At 36.1% G+C, this 13,104-nt stretch overlaps 5 protein-coding genes across 5 annotated transcripts; 1 reads left to right on the forward strand and 4 right to left on the reverse strand.

Annotated features, from left to right (window-relative positions):
• Nucleotides 1–409: 409 nt before the first annotated feature.
• PHYBLDRAFT_164583 (hypothetical protein) lies at nucleotides 410–3,247 on the reverse strand (the record flags this gene model as incomplete). Its single annotated transcript, XM_018435040.1, has 11 exons — nucleotides 410–560; nucleotides 617–929; nucleotides 993–1,219; nucleotides 1,284–1,783; nucleotides 1,866–2,062; nucleotides 2,138–2,246; nucleotides 2,323–2,418; nucleotides 2,527–2,698; nucleotides 2,778–2,913; nucleotides 3,018–3,119; nucleotides 3,184–3,247. 11 exons carry the CDS (start codon nucleotides 3,245–3,247, stop codon nucleotides 410–412), a joined length of 2,067 nt encoding a protein of 688 aa, XP_018295727.1.
• Nucleotides 3,248–3,573: 326 nt separating this feature from the next.
• Nucleotides 3,574–6,462, reverse strand: PHYBLDRAFT_96533 (glycosyltransferase family 20 protein; the record flags this gene model as incomplete). The annotated part of the gene is made up of 8 exons (XM_018443974.1): nucleotides 3,574–3,765; nucleotides 3,802–4,030; nucleotides 4,095–4,465; nucleotides 4,552–4,734; nucleotides 4,834–5,550; nucleotides 5,666–5,937; nucleotides 5,999–6,139; nucleotides 6,207–6,462. Coding segments are annotated over 8 exons (2,361 nt in total), but the record flags the coding sequence as incomplete, so codon positions are not given.
• A 1,213-nt stretch (nucleotides 6,463–7,675) lies between these two features.
• Nucleotides 7,676–9,205, reverse strand: PHYBLDRAFT_141558 (hypothetical protein; the record flags this gene model as incomplete). Its single annotated transcript, XM_018430614.1, has 5 exons — nucleotides 7,676–7,740; nucleotides 7,812–8,280; nucleotides 8,357–8,645; nucleotides 8,731–9,107; nucleotides 9,176–9,205. 5 exons carry the CDS (start codon nucleotides 9,203–9,205, stop codon nucleotides 7,676–7,678), a joined length of 1,230 nt encoding a protein of 409 aa, XP_018295729.1.
• Nucleotides 9,206–10,227: 1,022 nt separating this feature from the next.
• PHYBLDRAFT_60818 (hypothetical protein) lies at nucleotides 10,228–11,221 on the forward strand (the record flags this gene model as incomplete). Its single annotated transcript, XM_018440702.1, has 3 exons — nucleotides 10,228–10,251; nucleotides 10,298–10,639; nucleotides 10,724–11,221. The coding sequence occupies 3 exons, from the start codon at nucleotides 10,228–10,230 to the stop codon at nucleotides 11,219–11,221; spliced, it is 864 nt and encodes a 287-aa protein (XP_018295730.1).
• Nucleotides 11,222–11,361: 140 nt separating this feature from the next.
• PHYBLDRAFT_60819 (hypothetical protein) lies at nucleotides 11,362–13,059 on the reverse strand (the record flags this gene model as incomplete). Its single annotated transcript, XM_018440703.1, has 4 exons — nucleotides 11,362–11,481; nucleotides 11,577–11,650; nucleotides 11,699–11,823; nucleotides 12,899–13,059. 4 exons carry the CDS (start codon nucleotides 13,057–13,059, stop codon nucleotides 11,362–11,364), a joined length of 480 nt encoding a protein of 159 aa, XP_018295731.1.
• Between the last annotated feature and the right edge of the window lie 45 nt (nucleotides 13,060–13,104).

Genomic DNA, 13,104 nt, shown 5'->3' on the forward strand with positions numbered 1-13,104 from the left:
GTGACTTTGGTAAAAAACCGTTGATATAATCTCAGACTTCCAGAGAACCAAAAAAAGAATGGAGCTTTATCATCCATATGTGTTAATAGAATAATAAAAATCTAGTAAAGAATTGAAATTGTTATTATACTGGATAGCATTTACGTATAGAGCACACATTTCATTATCTGTATCACTTGGAGTGTATTCTATTTAATGGCCATGCATTATCTAATAACTAGCTAGTGAGTGGGAAAGTGGTTAAATCCAAAGACTTTATTAAAATTGCTTGAGCATATTTCTTGCCTTTTTTGTTTTTTTTTGTGTTTTGAAAAGAAAAACCCCTTCACACACGGATATTAAGTATATTAAGTTTTTTAATATGTAGAAAATTATGAGCACATTACAAATAAAATACAGATATGACGCCCTAATCAGTTTTGAAGGTCTTCTTCAAGAAACTTCGACCAAATATCACAACTGCTATACTGATCAAAGTCCATAGTACGCCTACAACCAATTCTATAACCTGATGTTTCGTAGAAGTTACCAAGAACACGCGCATTGTAGGTGTGTCCCATCTTTTATGAACGAGTGTGAGTTAAGGAATTAATGCTTCCCCTCATTTATGACTTACGTGCTTTCTGTCCATGTACCCTTTGTTGGGTCTGTAACGCTCACTTTTCCTGTCGACTCATTATACGTAAGCCCAGTTCCGTATGCATCATGATATGCTGTCATGGTGGACACACATTGCTTCCGAATACAGTACTCGCCGGAAATACAGTCTTGCATGGTAGAGCAGCCAGATGGCCCCAGGTCGCTATTATTTCGCCTTGTTCCTGTCACGTCTCCAAGAAAGGTGAATACAAAACGAGACAAGAGTTGAGGTTGTGGATTCACAAATGAGAACACAGAGGTATAGTGGCTCAGGCGTCCTACGCTTGAGACTATCGACAAAAAAAGCATTTAGCTTGACAGATACGGCCATAATGTCCAGAATGTTCACTCACCATTAAAGTAGTTTTTCATCATTGGGCACGAAAAATTCGATGCAAGGCAGTCAAGTAAAGAAGACACTAGTGTGCAATTTGCAGTAATTGTTTCTGCGGGAATAATTGTAGAAGCACCCTCCTGGGCTTTTAAGAATACAGTCTTTGCTGTAGCATCTGCAAGCCCACATATAGATTGTGACATTAGATCCAGATCAACCTTGTCATCCATATCACTATTGTAATAGCTAGGCAAGAAATAGAAGAATTAATATATATATATATAAATGATCAATACTCTTTTTCCTTTACCTTCCGAGTTCTTTTTGAAAATCAGTTAGAACAACTGTTTTAATGTTTCTATTTTTTTGGAGGAAGCTCATTGCACTGCTTGGTGGCAATTTACGTTGGTTTCCATCTTGGTTTGCAGCCTGGATAGTATTTTGGGAATTTTGTCCAGGTAATGTTAAATTATTCTTTTGAAGATCAGCAACAAACGATTGTGTCAGGTCAACATCATCTACATGAGCCCAATAGCTGCTATAATTTGAATTAAGTCCGGATACAGAGTTAAATTCGATTAAAGAATCGATATTGTCGATATTAATTCTCTTAAAATCCATGGACCGAACACATGGAAATGTACATGGCGCATTTAAAAAAGGGCATACAGATGCTCTTGTTGCATTTGTACATTGAAATTGAGCTGATATATCCTGTACAAATCGCTGAGATCCTGCGAACCCCCATGCCTCTGCTGTAAACCCTGTATACACGATGTGCTTAGGAAGCAATTCTAGAGAAACGGGTGCCTAGAAAACAAAGTGTTTAACGAACCAAAAATAAATAAATTGAAATTTATATTATGGTATCGTTATTTTTTCTTCTTCTTACCCTACTGAGTGATTCTGCTACTGTCAAGAGTGCAACCAATCCTGATAAAGAAGTCGCTACTCCATTTGTAAGGTCGTGAAAAAGAGATCGGCTATCCAAACTGGCAGTCAAGACAATACTCTTCTTTCCATCATCAGCAGCTATCTGGCGGGATGGTGAAGAAAATACAGAAGTTCCGCCGACTACTTGGCACCATCCTAAAAGCAACCTTTTTATTTTAGTTTGACATTTATGTGTTTATAAAGCTAAATCTTATTTCGATTGTGTCTTACCTCGTCTTAAACAAGTCTCAGAATCTATAGCTGCCCACATGAAAAGTTTAAAATCGATGGCTTGCAAAGGGTAGTCTGTGTATTGCTTTTTAAGATTGAATGCAACTCCCTATATCGAATTATTCTTGTATCAGACCCACTATTTATTCTCAGAATGATAATATAAGCATGACTGAATTTCTTACTCGCATAACAATATTGAATACTTGTTTTGAGACCGTGTCTACAGGGTTCAATCCAAATACAGGGAACGGTAGATTTTCTTCTATAAGCCCTTGTCCCTATAAAAAAATATTTAGAAATACAGAATCGTTTAATTCATTTAAAATAAAATAAAATTTAATTATTTTTTCTCTTTAATCTAGTTATTAAGCGCAGCACTAGCTTACTTGAGGATTCCAAACATATTGATCGGGATCATTTGCGTATAATCCAAATCGGCAATTTGGACAGCTTGTGTCAGGTGAACTCAAAGATGCTTCTGGGACCATTGATGATGCGCGCAAAAGCACAATTAATCCACTGATACACTTTGTACTATCCAGAGCAGCGATGTTTGCCCTATAAATTAAATGTTAAAATTATATATATATATATATAAAAATATAAAGGGATTATTATTATTATTATTATTATTTACACTACTAACTTTGTTAACAGATTGTAAGGAATTACAGCAGCATAGTTTTGCTTAGAGCCACCATGTTTTGATACGAAATTATTAATTTCATCTTGAGATTCTATTTGATACAAAATCCCACCAGCACCATTAGGGACTATTAAAGATCAAATTAAATCACAGTAATTAGCCGAAGAAGAAAAAAGAGATGACATTATGTCTAAGATAAATATACGTCTTATTGTTATTTTTATGTATTACCATGGCATCCTATTTGTCCAGTTGCATTCAATAGTCTAACACATGGCCAGGTGCTTACATCGGTGTATATGTAAGGATACAATGATGAAGCAATGTCCTGCGCTAGTCCAAGAATCAAAAAAATTAGTATATAGATTAAACTTCATGTAACATTGATTAAACGTACCAAAACTAGTGGTCATCCATGATCCAAGTAATGTTAGGATAATGGCTATAGAGTATAAACGCATAGAGAAGATAGAAAACGAAAAAAAAAATTACTGCATTGATACTTTGCACAACCACACCTCAGAGCACTGCATAGCCATTACACGTGACATGCTAACTTGCTATCTTTCAAAGAGACAGACAGAAAGATAGACAGACAGGATGGTATCTTTTATATATATATATTATCTGATTTATTTATTTTCATTATATTGTGAATGAATTGAATCAATAAAGGAAAATATCAATGGAACTAAAGTATATACTACTTTGTGTTATATCTAGACTGTAAAGATAATCGGAAATAGTGGCTCTAATTGTGTATTCCTGACAATAGTCTCAAACATTTAACCACTTCAGAACTAGAGTCTACATGCCAGTTAGCCATAGTCTTCTTTTCGGGTGGTCCTACTGTAATTGAAAACAAAGACACGGCCTTCTCTGGCAATAAAGGCGATTGTGGCGGTAAGAGTGAGAAGGAACTGGAGCGGCTAGGAGGATCATGAGGCGAGACGGGAGCTGACCCCGGGAACGTTTGTTGCTGCTGACTATGGTTGTTATTGGTGCTTGATGTTACGTGAATATTACTAAGCATACGGAACATATCCTCGTCTGTTTTGTCATCACCAGCACAGATAACCATGTCGGCATCAGGGTTTTGAGACAATATCCGCTTCACGATTTCACCCTTGTTGATAGCCATCGGTCTAACCTCTAGATTCTTTTTTCCAACCAATATTTCTACTGGAAGTTTGGACACAATTGCATTCTCAAGATGGTTTTGACATTCTTTTGCTTGGAAAGCACTTTATAAAAAAACAATTGACAGTTAAATACAAAAATATAAAAGTAAAATATATTAATGCTTACCCATAGGTTGCATCTGCGTTTCGGTAGTGCCAAGTGATAGAGGATTTTTTGTATTCTACCATACTACCTTGAGTACGCTCTGTGTAATACTCAAAGATCTCGGCCACATCCTGTTTCCAACTCATGTCTACATTACTAACGATACTTGTCCATTTCTCAGCACCTGGTGGCTTTATGTAGCATCCATGCTCAGCACTGAGTCCGATGTTGTCCACTTTACTACCAATCCACTCATCAAGTGTGGCCTGGTCACGGCCAGATATGATCCACACAACATTAAGTGGATTTTGACAAAGAACTCTGAGGCTAGTCAACATGTCATTTGATGGCTTAGCATCTGATGGAAGAGACACAATAGGTGTGAGAGTACCCTAATAACCCAAAAAAAAAAGTATTTTTTATTAACATTTTTTGTTTGGGTTTTTTTCATTTATAGCTAGTTATTTGAATTCCTTACATCATAGTCAAAAAACATCAATCTCTTTTTTGATCCAATATACGTGCTCTTGAGCGCATCTACATTCAAGGCCGGCGTGGAGTGCGACTGGAGGGATTGTTCTTCAGTGCAGCTAACAAGCCCTTTAACAAATGAATGTGCCCAGAAGGATGCAGTATGATTTGTTACATGTTTATAGAGTTGCTGTATAAAAGATATATATACATATACATATACATATTAATGATATTTCCAGAAAGAAAAAGGAAAAGAAAAAAATTGTATTCTTCTTCTTTGATTTACCCCATGTCTTGAAAGTTTCTCTTCTGGTGACATGATCAAAGCATCGTTCAATGCTTTGGCTACTCCGGCGTAGTCCCATGGATTGACGAGGATAGCTGCACTCAAAGAGCCCGCCGTTCCAGCAAACTCTGAAAGAATCAATGGACTGTGTGTCTTATGCTGACAAATGATGTATTCAAAAGATGTTGTATTCATTCCATCCCGAACACATGTTATGAGGCCAGCATCGGCAACTGACAAGAGGGCATAGTACTCATCACGGTCGATGTCTTGATGATAGTAATGAACTGGTGTGAACTCTAGAGAGCCAAACAAACCATTAATGTGACTCACTGTCTCGGATACCTTTGTTTCCAACTTGGAGTGGTCACCAAATGTTGGAGTAGCCACTTGGATAAGAACAACCTTGTTGCGCCATTCGGGATAGATTGCTAAAAATTTCTCAAATGCATGAAGTTTTTGGAGTACACCCTTTGTAGAATCGAGTTTGTCTCGCCCAATGATGATCTTCTTTCCAGCGTACATATCCCTGATTGCGTTCATTTTTGGCTCCACTCCTGGTTGCTGTCTAAAGGTGTGAACACGCTCGACATCAATACCAATTGGAAATGCTCCAACTGATACAATCTGGCCGTTCGAATTGACGCCAACTTGGGTGGATTCACATCCAAGCACACGTGTGCTAGATGAAATGAAATGCCTGGCGTACGAATAGGTCTAATTGATTACTAAGTTAATGCTTGGGCATTTGTGTATGTAAGGATATGGATATGGATATGTATATTGATATGTACATCTCTGTATCTGCTATCTGTATATCTGTGTGTATTACCTGAAAGCCTACAAGATTCGCCCCAAGCATACCCTGCAGAATTTCATTTCGAGCTATACACAAGATAGTAGGGTAATGGTTTATGAATTGAGCAGTTAAATAATCCTGTACAAAATAAATAAATAGATAAATAAAGGGCTCCTTACTTGTCAGACAGCGGAAGATTTCCGAGCTAGGAAATGTTGCATGGAAGAAAAGGCCGACGGGAGCATCTGGGATGGAGGCACGTAACATCTCAGGTACCAGCAAGAGGTGATAATCGTGAATACAAACTGGAAAACTCGAATTAGTTGTACGATATTAGGCTGCTATTAAAAATAGAATAAGACATACTTGTGTCGCCCTGACGGTAGGTTTTAATGATCGTGTCTGCAAACTGACGATTTACAGCCACATAATCAGCCCAGTTCTTCTTTTCGGCTTGCCCGTTTGTGGAATCAGACCAGACAACATAGTGAAATAATGGCCAAAGCACTGTATAAATAGATCAATAGTAAGGCACTAAATCGTACACCATTAAACTATTGTATTTTATATTTACCTTCCTTGCAATAGCCTTCATAATGTCCATGGGACTTGTTGTCAAGAAAGATAGGTACTATATGACCAGTCTCCCAAAGTAGTTTTTGTAGCGCAGACTTGTCCTCGTCGGTCATTTCGTGTGGTGGAATGGTTTTCTTGGTGCCTTTGACTCTAATTGGGCCTGTCCAACCGATATGAATAGTTTCCCAAGACTGGCCAAGGCTGTGAACGCCTGCATAAAGTGCTGCATGACCCCGTCTCTCGACCACAGTCCAATCAGCAGCAGTGAACTTGACTCTCAAGGTTTTCCCTCTGTGATGGTGACGGGCCAGCTTGGAAATAGGAGCACCTAAAACAGGATCATCCTGAATGGACTGTTTACTCAAGTCAGATAGACGATTGTGTGCTTCCTGGGACAGTTGATGAGCTATGGCAGTAGATTCGACTGCAGACTCGATAGAAGCAGCCTTGTGGGAGTGGGATGGTTTGGCTGACCGAAGGATATTGTATGGAATCTGGTGAGTTACGTTGATAATCCTTCCTTCGATACGTGGAAGATGGCCGGATAGAGGTAGAAAATGGGCGACCTTCTCTGGTGTTAGCTCAGGAATCACAGGCTCGACGTTCATATTAAAGGATTATGAAGATTGCTTGTGAGGTTTGGAGAGGGGAGGAGGGGTTGAAGAGAGTGTATTGATTGATTTATAGGAATCATTATGTAGGCACAACTTGTGTCCTGATCATGGGGTTTTTTTTTCTTTTTTTTTTCTTCTTTCGCTTGAACAAAAAAAATACTCACTTTGATGAAAAGCGTCTGAGTTTTTTCTTTTTTCTTTTACAGTTTGTGAGTTTGGATCAACCCTGAAGAAAACCCTTTTAGTATGCCTATCTTGGGTAGTCTACAAACCACCTTAAGATTAAAGAGTTGGTTTCAATTATATTATAAGATTATTATTATCTCTCCAGAAAAGAATGATTTTGACTAGCTATGTACCAAATACTCATTTAGTTTGTAGGCCTCATCAACGGCTCCAATAAGACATATAATTTTGCAAGCCTTGAATATTAACCTAAAGATTTATGTAATTACATACAAGCCAATAAAATAACTCAACTAATCCCGCATTGTTTTTTTATTATTTACTTTAAAAAAAACGCTCGTGTAATTGGCGTACAAAGAATAAGAGCTTTATATTAAGGGACCTTGATATATTAAAGTCTTTTATTATTAGTATCATTATTTCAAGAAGCAAGATTTCGGAAGGTTCAAACTTTGTTTTTTTTTAAATTTTATTTTTTCTAATAGTCTTTTAACCAACAGAAAAACTAGTGGCAGGGTTGGAATGATTTCAAAGTCGACAGGGAATAAAGAAAGGAAAGCAAAGAAGAGAGGGGGGAGTAGGGGTTTGCTTTATTGTTGACTTTAAAAAGGTGTTAAAGAATCAAAATTTACGTTTACTTTATTATTGTATTGGCGTCTTTATGAAGCTAATGGTATAGTACCGTTGTCCTGATTGCTTTCCATGGATTTGATCTCAAATCGTTAGTCGGTGCTATATGGATTTTTATTTTTTATTTTTTTATTTTTTCTTTGGTTGTTTCTCTCATCATAAATTCACAATACCTTGATAATGAGCCTGTCCGTCATCAGTCTCGGTCCTAATACGTTTGAAAGGCAGTACAGGATCTATATTTTCCGCAGTTGTTCGCGTAGTATCTCGGTCCAAGACAACGCTGTATATATCATCCGTATCAACACTCCGGTTATTGGCAACAATCCATGTGCTGTAGATATCAGCAATACTAATTCCAATTGAAGCACCATGTCCCAGCCAAGGTCCTTCAGATGATCCAAAATCTTTTGGAGATTGGCTGGTGTATCCTGGAGATCCAGTTGAATTGAATTCAAAATCCCCACACTCTGACATATCCTGTGAAATGTGGGACTGTCCACGGAACTGGCCAGTATTATCAGATCCTTCTTGTACATCCCATGTCCATTGTGCTTCATCGGATCTGGCCTGTGACGCTGTGTGTGAAATGTCTTCAAGATAGAAATAAGAACTTCTTACTAGCATGCTAAGCACAGTCTCCTTTTGTGTATATAAAAAAGGAACATCAGTTTTAGATAATAATAGCTTGTTAAAGAAGGAAATATCTCAAAACTACCTTGTTGTATTCTTTGCTGTCTTTGTCCTGAGTATTCTGACAAACAAAATCTACAATATCTTTAGTAGATCGACGGTTTGGAGTAGTCTTTAGTAAAAGTCCCAATATTTGCTTTAATGCTTCATCATCATCCATGCCGAGCTGAACAGTATCATTCTCTGAGTTTGGTGTAGCCGCCTCTGTGCTATGTACTGTTGACTGTGTACTGGTCGATGTTTCTTGTGGTGGGCCTGAATAATTATCAGGAAGGATAAACACAGACTGGACACCTCCAATATCCAGTAAGGACCTTTAGGAGGTTCACATTATACATAAATATCAATTTTTAGTGTTGTTACAAGCCAACTATGTATTATTGCTATTATTATTAGTACCCTGTGCTTAATACGATGGGTGGATCTCCTCGTTTCTTGACCAAGTGACCGACTTTGATACTATTTCTTCCTGCTACTCTGATTTCCCAGCGTTTTCTTCGAGGATTGTATTTTATCTCCGCGTGTCGTCGTGAGATTGCTTTTGAGGATCCAAGACCAATATAAACTTCTCCTGCTCTGGCAGTCTGTTTGTCTTGGTCTGTTCGTGACCTACCCAAGACAGCTGAATCGGTTGTAATATAACAAGTCCAATTAAATCCAGCTAGTTTTGGATACAAATGTGTGGTCTCTGTAGGAACATGCTCTGCTTGGACTTGGACATCGGTTCTGGAATCAATCAACAGATGAAGTCCTTTGAGTCTCTCTGATGCACTAAACTGTGGTGGGTAATGAGCAATGGTAGCTCATTATTATGAGGCATTGCAGCACTTGCCGAGTCAGCAACTGGCTCTGGGCTATTAGATAAACCGTCCATTCTCTTTTTGCATAAATCAAAGTAAAAAATTATAGTAACAATACGCTTATTTCAACTAATGTTTTTTAAGGAAAAAAAATATGGAATGAGTTTACAAATCACGTGTGTGCGTATTTTTGACAAACCTGATTTATACACGGTTTTTTTTTTCCTATTTAATGTGTATATAGTAATATAAAGGCAACATTCAGTTACGCACACTACAGGGTCCAAAGAAATGCTTTGTTACTTCAATAATTATCTCAAATAGTAAAACAGGATATCACAGCCTCAAACCTATAGTTAAAGATGTACAATACCTATTTAAATGCAATACTAAAAATGATAGCTTGCCAAGGCATAACTATCATTATTGTAAAGAAAAAAAAACTTCATTTTAATAAGTAGCATGTTTAAATTGTTTCTGATTAATTGATACAAGTGTTAAGGAAAAGGTATAAATACAGCTGGCGTGGGTATATTGAAAAGATTAATCAAAAATGAAATAAAGGCCAAGATGTCAAGCCGTATTATTAGATTAGAGTTTTAAAAAAATTGATCAATTAAATTGATCAAACAAATGATCAAAAAAAAAAGTTCAAGCGACTCTGAATGGCCATCTTTCTTCCATTGCCAATTTGAATGAGTATAATCTCATGCTTGATAGAAGGGACGGTAATATAAACACTTTAATTTTCTTTGATGCGTTTGAACTAAGTTTGCGTTTTCTTTTTTTTTTTAAAAAAAAATAAATAAATAAATAGAAAACGGTATGGACTCATAAAAGGTATTCTTATTGGCCAATTCAATTCATTTTTTTGTTTTATCTTTGATTAATCTTTTCGATCTGTCCACACCAAATATAAAAGAAAAAAAAATTAGATCAAATCCATGGAAATACATAAGACAGATATATCTACTATATATATACTTTGATCGTTTTTTGATTTATTTATTTATTTATTTATTTTTACTACCAAAAAAATATATATAAAAAATAAATTTTTAAAGAATAACCAACTCTCCCATCGCCACCCCAATCGATGAATCCAACATTCCTGACCAAGGTAATGTTTTTATCGCGAGCAATTTACATTTGATACTAATATAAAGAGTTCTGTTCATGTAACTTTGGTAATACATATTGTCAACATTTACGTAGAAGAGCATTCATCTTCCGAAACAGATTTCACTGTCTTAGACGATGAACAGCTTTGCCGTTCTTACATTCATGTTGCCTATGATTCAGAGAATCCTTGTGAACAAGATAGTGATGAATTATGGCAGAGAATAGCCAAACACTATCTTGAATCTTCCGCTGAAAATGCTAAGAAACGCACTATTTCTGCCTTGTCTTACCGTTGGGATTGCATTGGCGAGTCAGTAACCAAATATCATGAAATTTTAACCAGATTAAGAGAGGAGGAAGCAGGTGGCTCTGAGGACGAATCAAATGTAAGTAATTGAAATGCTGCCCATATAAAATATAGATATAGGTATATATCATACTTTTTTTATGGTATTTAAACAAAGGTTTAGGATTCAACGGCAAGAAATGAGATGCCAAAACCCAAGGTGGCAAGATTTGGTCAGTCTGTTGATGATTTTGATGATGAGGAGGTAGAAGAAGAGGCTTTTTCAACTCGCTCAGTTAAAACAGGACTGGAAAACAGCCAAGAATCAGCCAAAAGAAAGAGTGGTGATGATATTGAAAAGTTTTTTCTTACCCAAAAAGAACTCATGAGAAGAGGTGATGAACGGACTGAGTACCTTAAGGAAAGTATATTACTTGCCCGGAAAAAGCTCAAGATTGAACAGGAACACACCTTAGCCATAGAAAAGCAAACCGCAGTCCTCCGAAAATCTCAAGATATTCAAATCTTGTTTATGAATCCTTTGTCAATTGAAAATCTTGAAGACCGCGAGATCCTTTTGGAGGAGCAACGGGAAATCAGGAAGAGAGGCGTAGGAAAGGAACCTACCAGCATATTCAACAAGGGTGATAGTAATGATGCCAAGGCTTTAGATAGCAATTAAATTGTAATATATATATATGTATTAAATAAATGTGTTTTTAATAATTGTTTCTCTCCTTCTCTTTGTCACAGGCTTTCCATCAATTCTGTCTCAATTGAAATTGGTGTTCTCGGTTTCGAATTGACGATATGCCTTTGGATTTAACTGGGAAAACCTACATCTGGGAGTGACATCTCTGATCTAGACATCAAGGGTGACATTCCCATAGTGTCAGTCAATACAACCTCTGGCATCTCTATCTCTTCTACCACTACATTTTCCTATATCCTTCAGTCGTTCCCATTAAAGTTTATTCCCTTTTCTCTCTCATGCTCAACAATCATGTAGAGTTTTACAACTCCATATTCTTGCTAACCCAACAATTATTACAAAACATGTTTGCAACACTCCGAATGCTCTCTCCACATCTTTTCAGATTGCCCCTTGCGCCTTGGGAGAGTTTTTAATAAAATGTTTAATTAACATGATATTAGATACCTTTGTGGACTCGGGTTTTCGGTCTAAAACACAAACTTAGGGCCTTTGAAGATGAAAGGCGACGTGACAGTAACACCAACAATTTCCAAGTTTGATTAAGGTTTGTCGGTTTTTTTTTGCAGAACCTTAATCAAATATTCGGCCAATTATATATTCATGTTATTTCTTGTAAACTGACGCCATTAAAATAGCGAAAATATAATTAAAGATAAAAAATATTCAAACACATTTGTAAGGCTCACTATTCGAGAATAAAAGACGTGTTTTTAAGAGTTAGTAACCATTATGAATGGATCTCATTTTTAAATAGACAGTGCAAAAGAATAGTAATAATATTCTTAGGTTATTAAGAATCATATTAAACATTTATGGCATTATTGTTTATATAGCATTAACCTACTTTCTACCTAAATATATAAAAAAATTATCCCAAAAAATGCGCCTTACAAATGTGTTTTACTGTAATGGTGCACTCTCAGTACTTTCAAATAAAATAAAATAAAAAAGACACACAGCCCACAAATGAGTACTTTTTCTACAAGGATTATTAGAGAAGGATTTTTGACAAGCAAAAAGCAAAAAGATACCAATATGTAAAGTCAGTTTTTTTTATTGAAAAGATTAACAGACCTTAAATATTGTAATTTCTAGAGATCTAAACAAGAGTTAATTGACACCAACATTAGACCTCTTGAAAGATTAATTAAAGCTAAGTACCTTCTATCAACGTGACACTGCTATGCGGCTGTTGTTCCTTTATTATTTTGCTATATATTTTTCCTTATTTTAACTCAATTTTTTTTTAAAAAAAAAGGCTCTCATTTTGCCAATAGTTTTACCGGTATAATGTGGTTAATATATTATTGTTATTATTATTTAATAATAAAGAAAATAATATTAGAAGATTGCTAATTTTCTTGCCGCATAAATAATGGAAGATTATTGAACTCCCTCATCAACCAATATGTTTCTAAAAATGTGCTTATGATACTAAAGGAATTAGAATTAAAATTCGAATTTAGAGAAGTAAATTATATTTTTCAAAGGGGCACAATAATACAAGAGAATTATATTTAGAGCAAGTTTATTTGCCTCAGAGGACCGATTAATTAGGGCTATAGATCTTCTATTCATACTGGTATATATATATTAACCCTTCGTTCATGTTATCTATCTCTCCATGGTACCTTTTTCTCTATGATTCGAATCATACCATGTCTCACCAAATGAGCAAGAGAAAACTCCTGACTAAAGTTAGACACAGACGCACCCGTGTTTATTGATAAACTAAAAAGGGGCGAGCCCAGTCTCTTAAGAGAACAAATCTTGGTATTCACGAGAAGAGAGAGAAAGAGAGCCATTTATCTGAAGTTTGTAAAAGTACCGCATGTCAGTGTCTAACCTCA

The sequence above is a fragment of the Phycomyces blakesleeanus genome (assembly GCF_001638985.1).
Source record: "Phycomyces blakesleeanus NRRL 1555(-) unplaced genomic scaffold PHYBLscaffold_4, whole genome shotgun sequence".
NCBI classification, from domain to species: domain Eukaryota; kingdom Fungi; phylum Mucoromycota; class Mucoromycetes; order Mucorales; family Phycomycetaceae; genus Phycomyces; species Phycomyces blakesleeanus.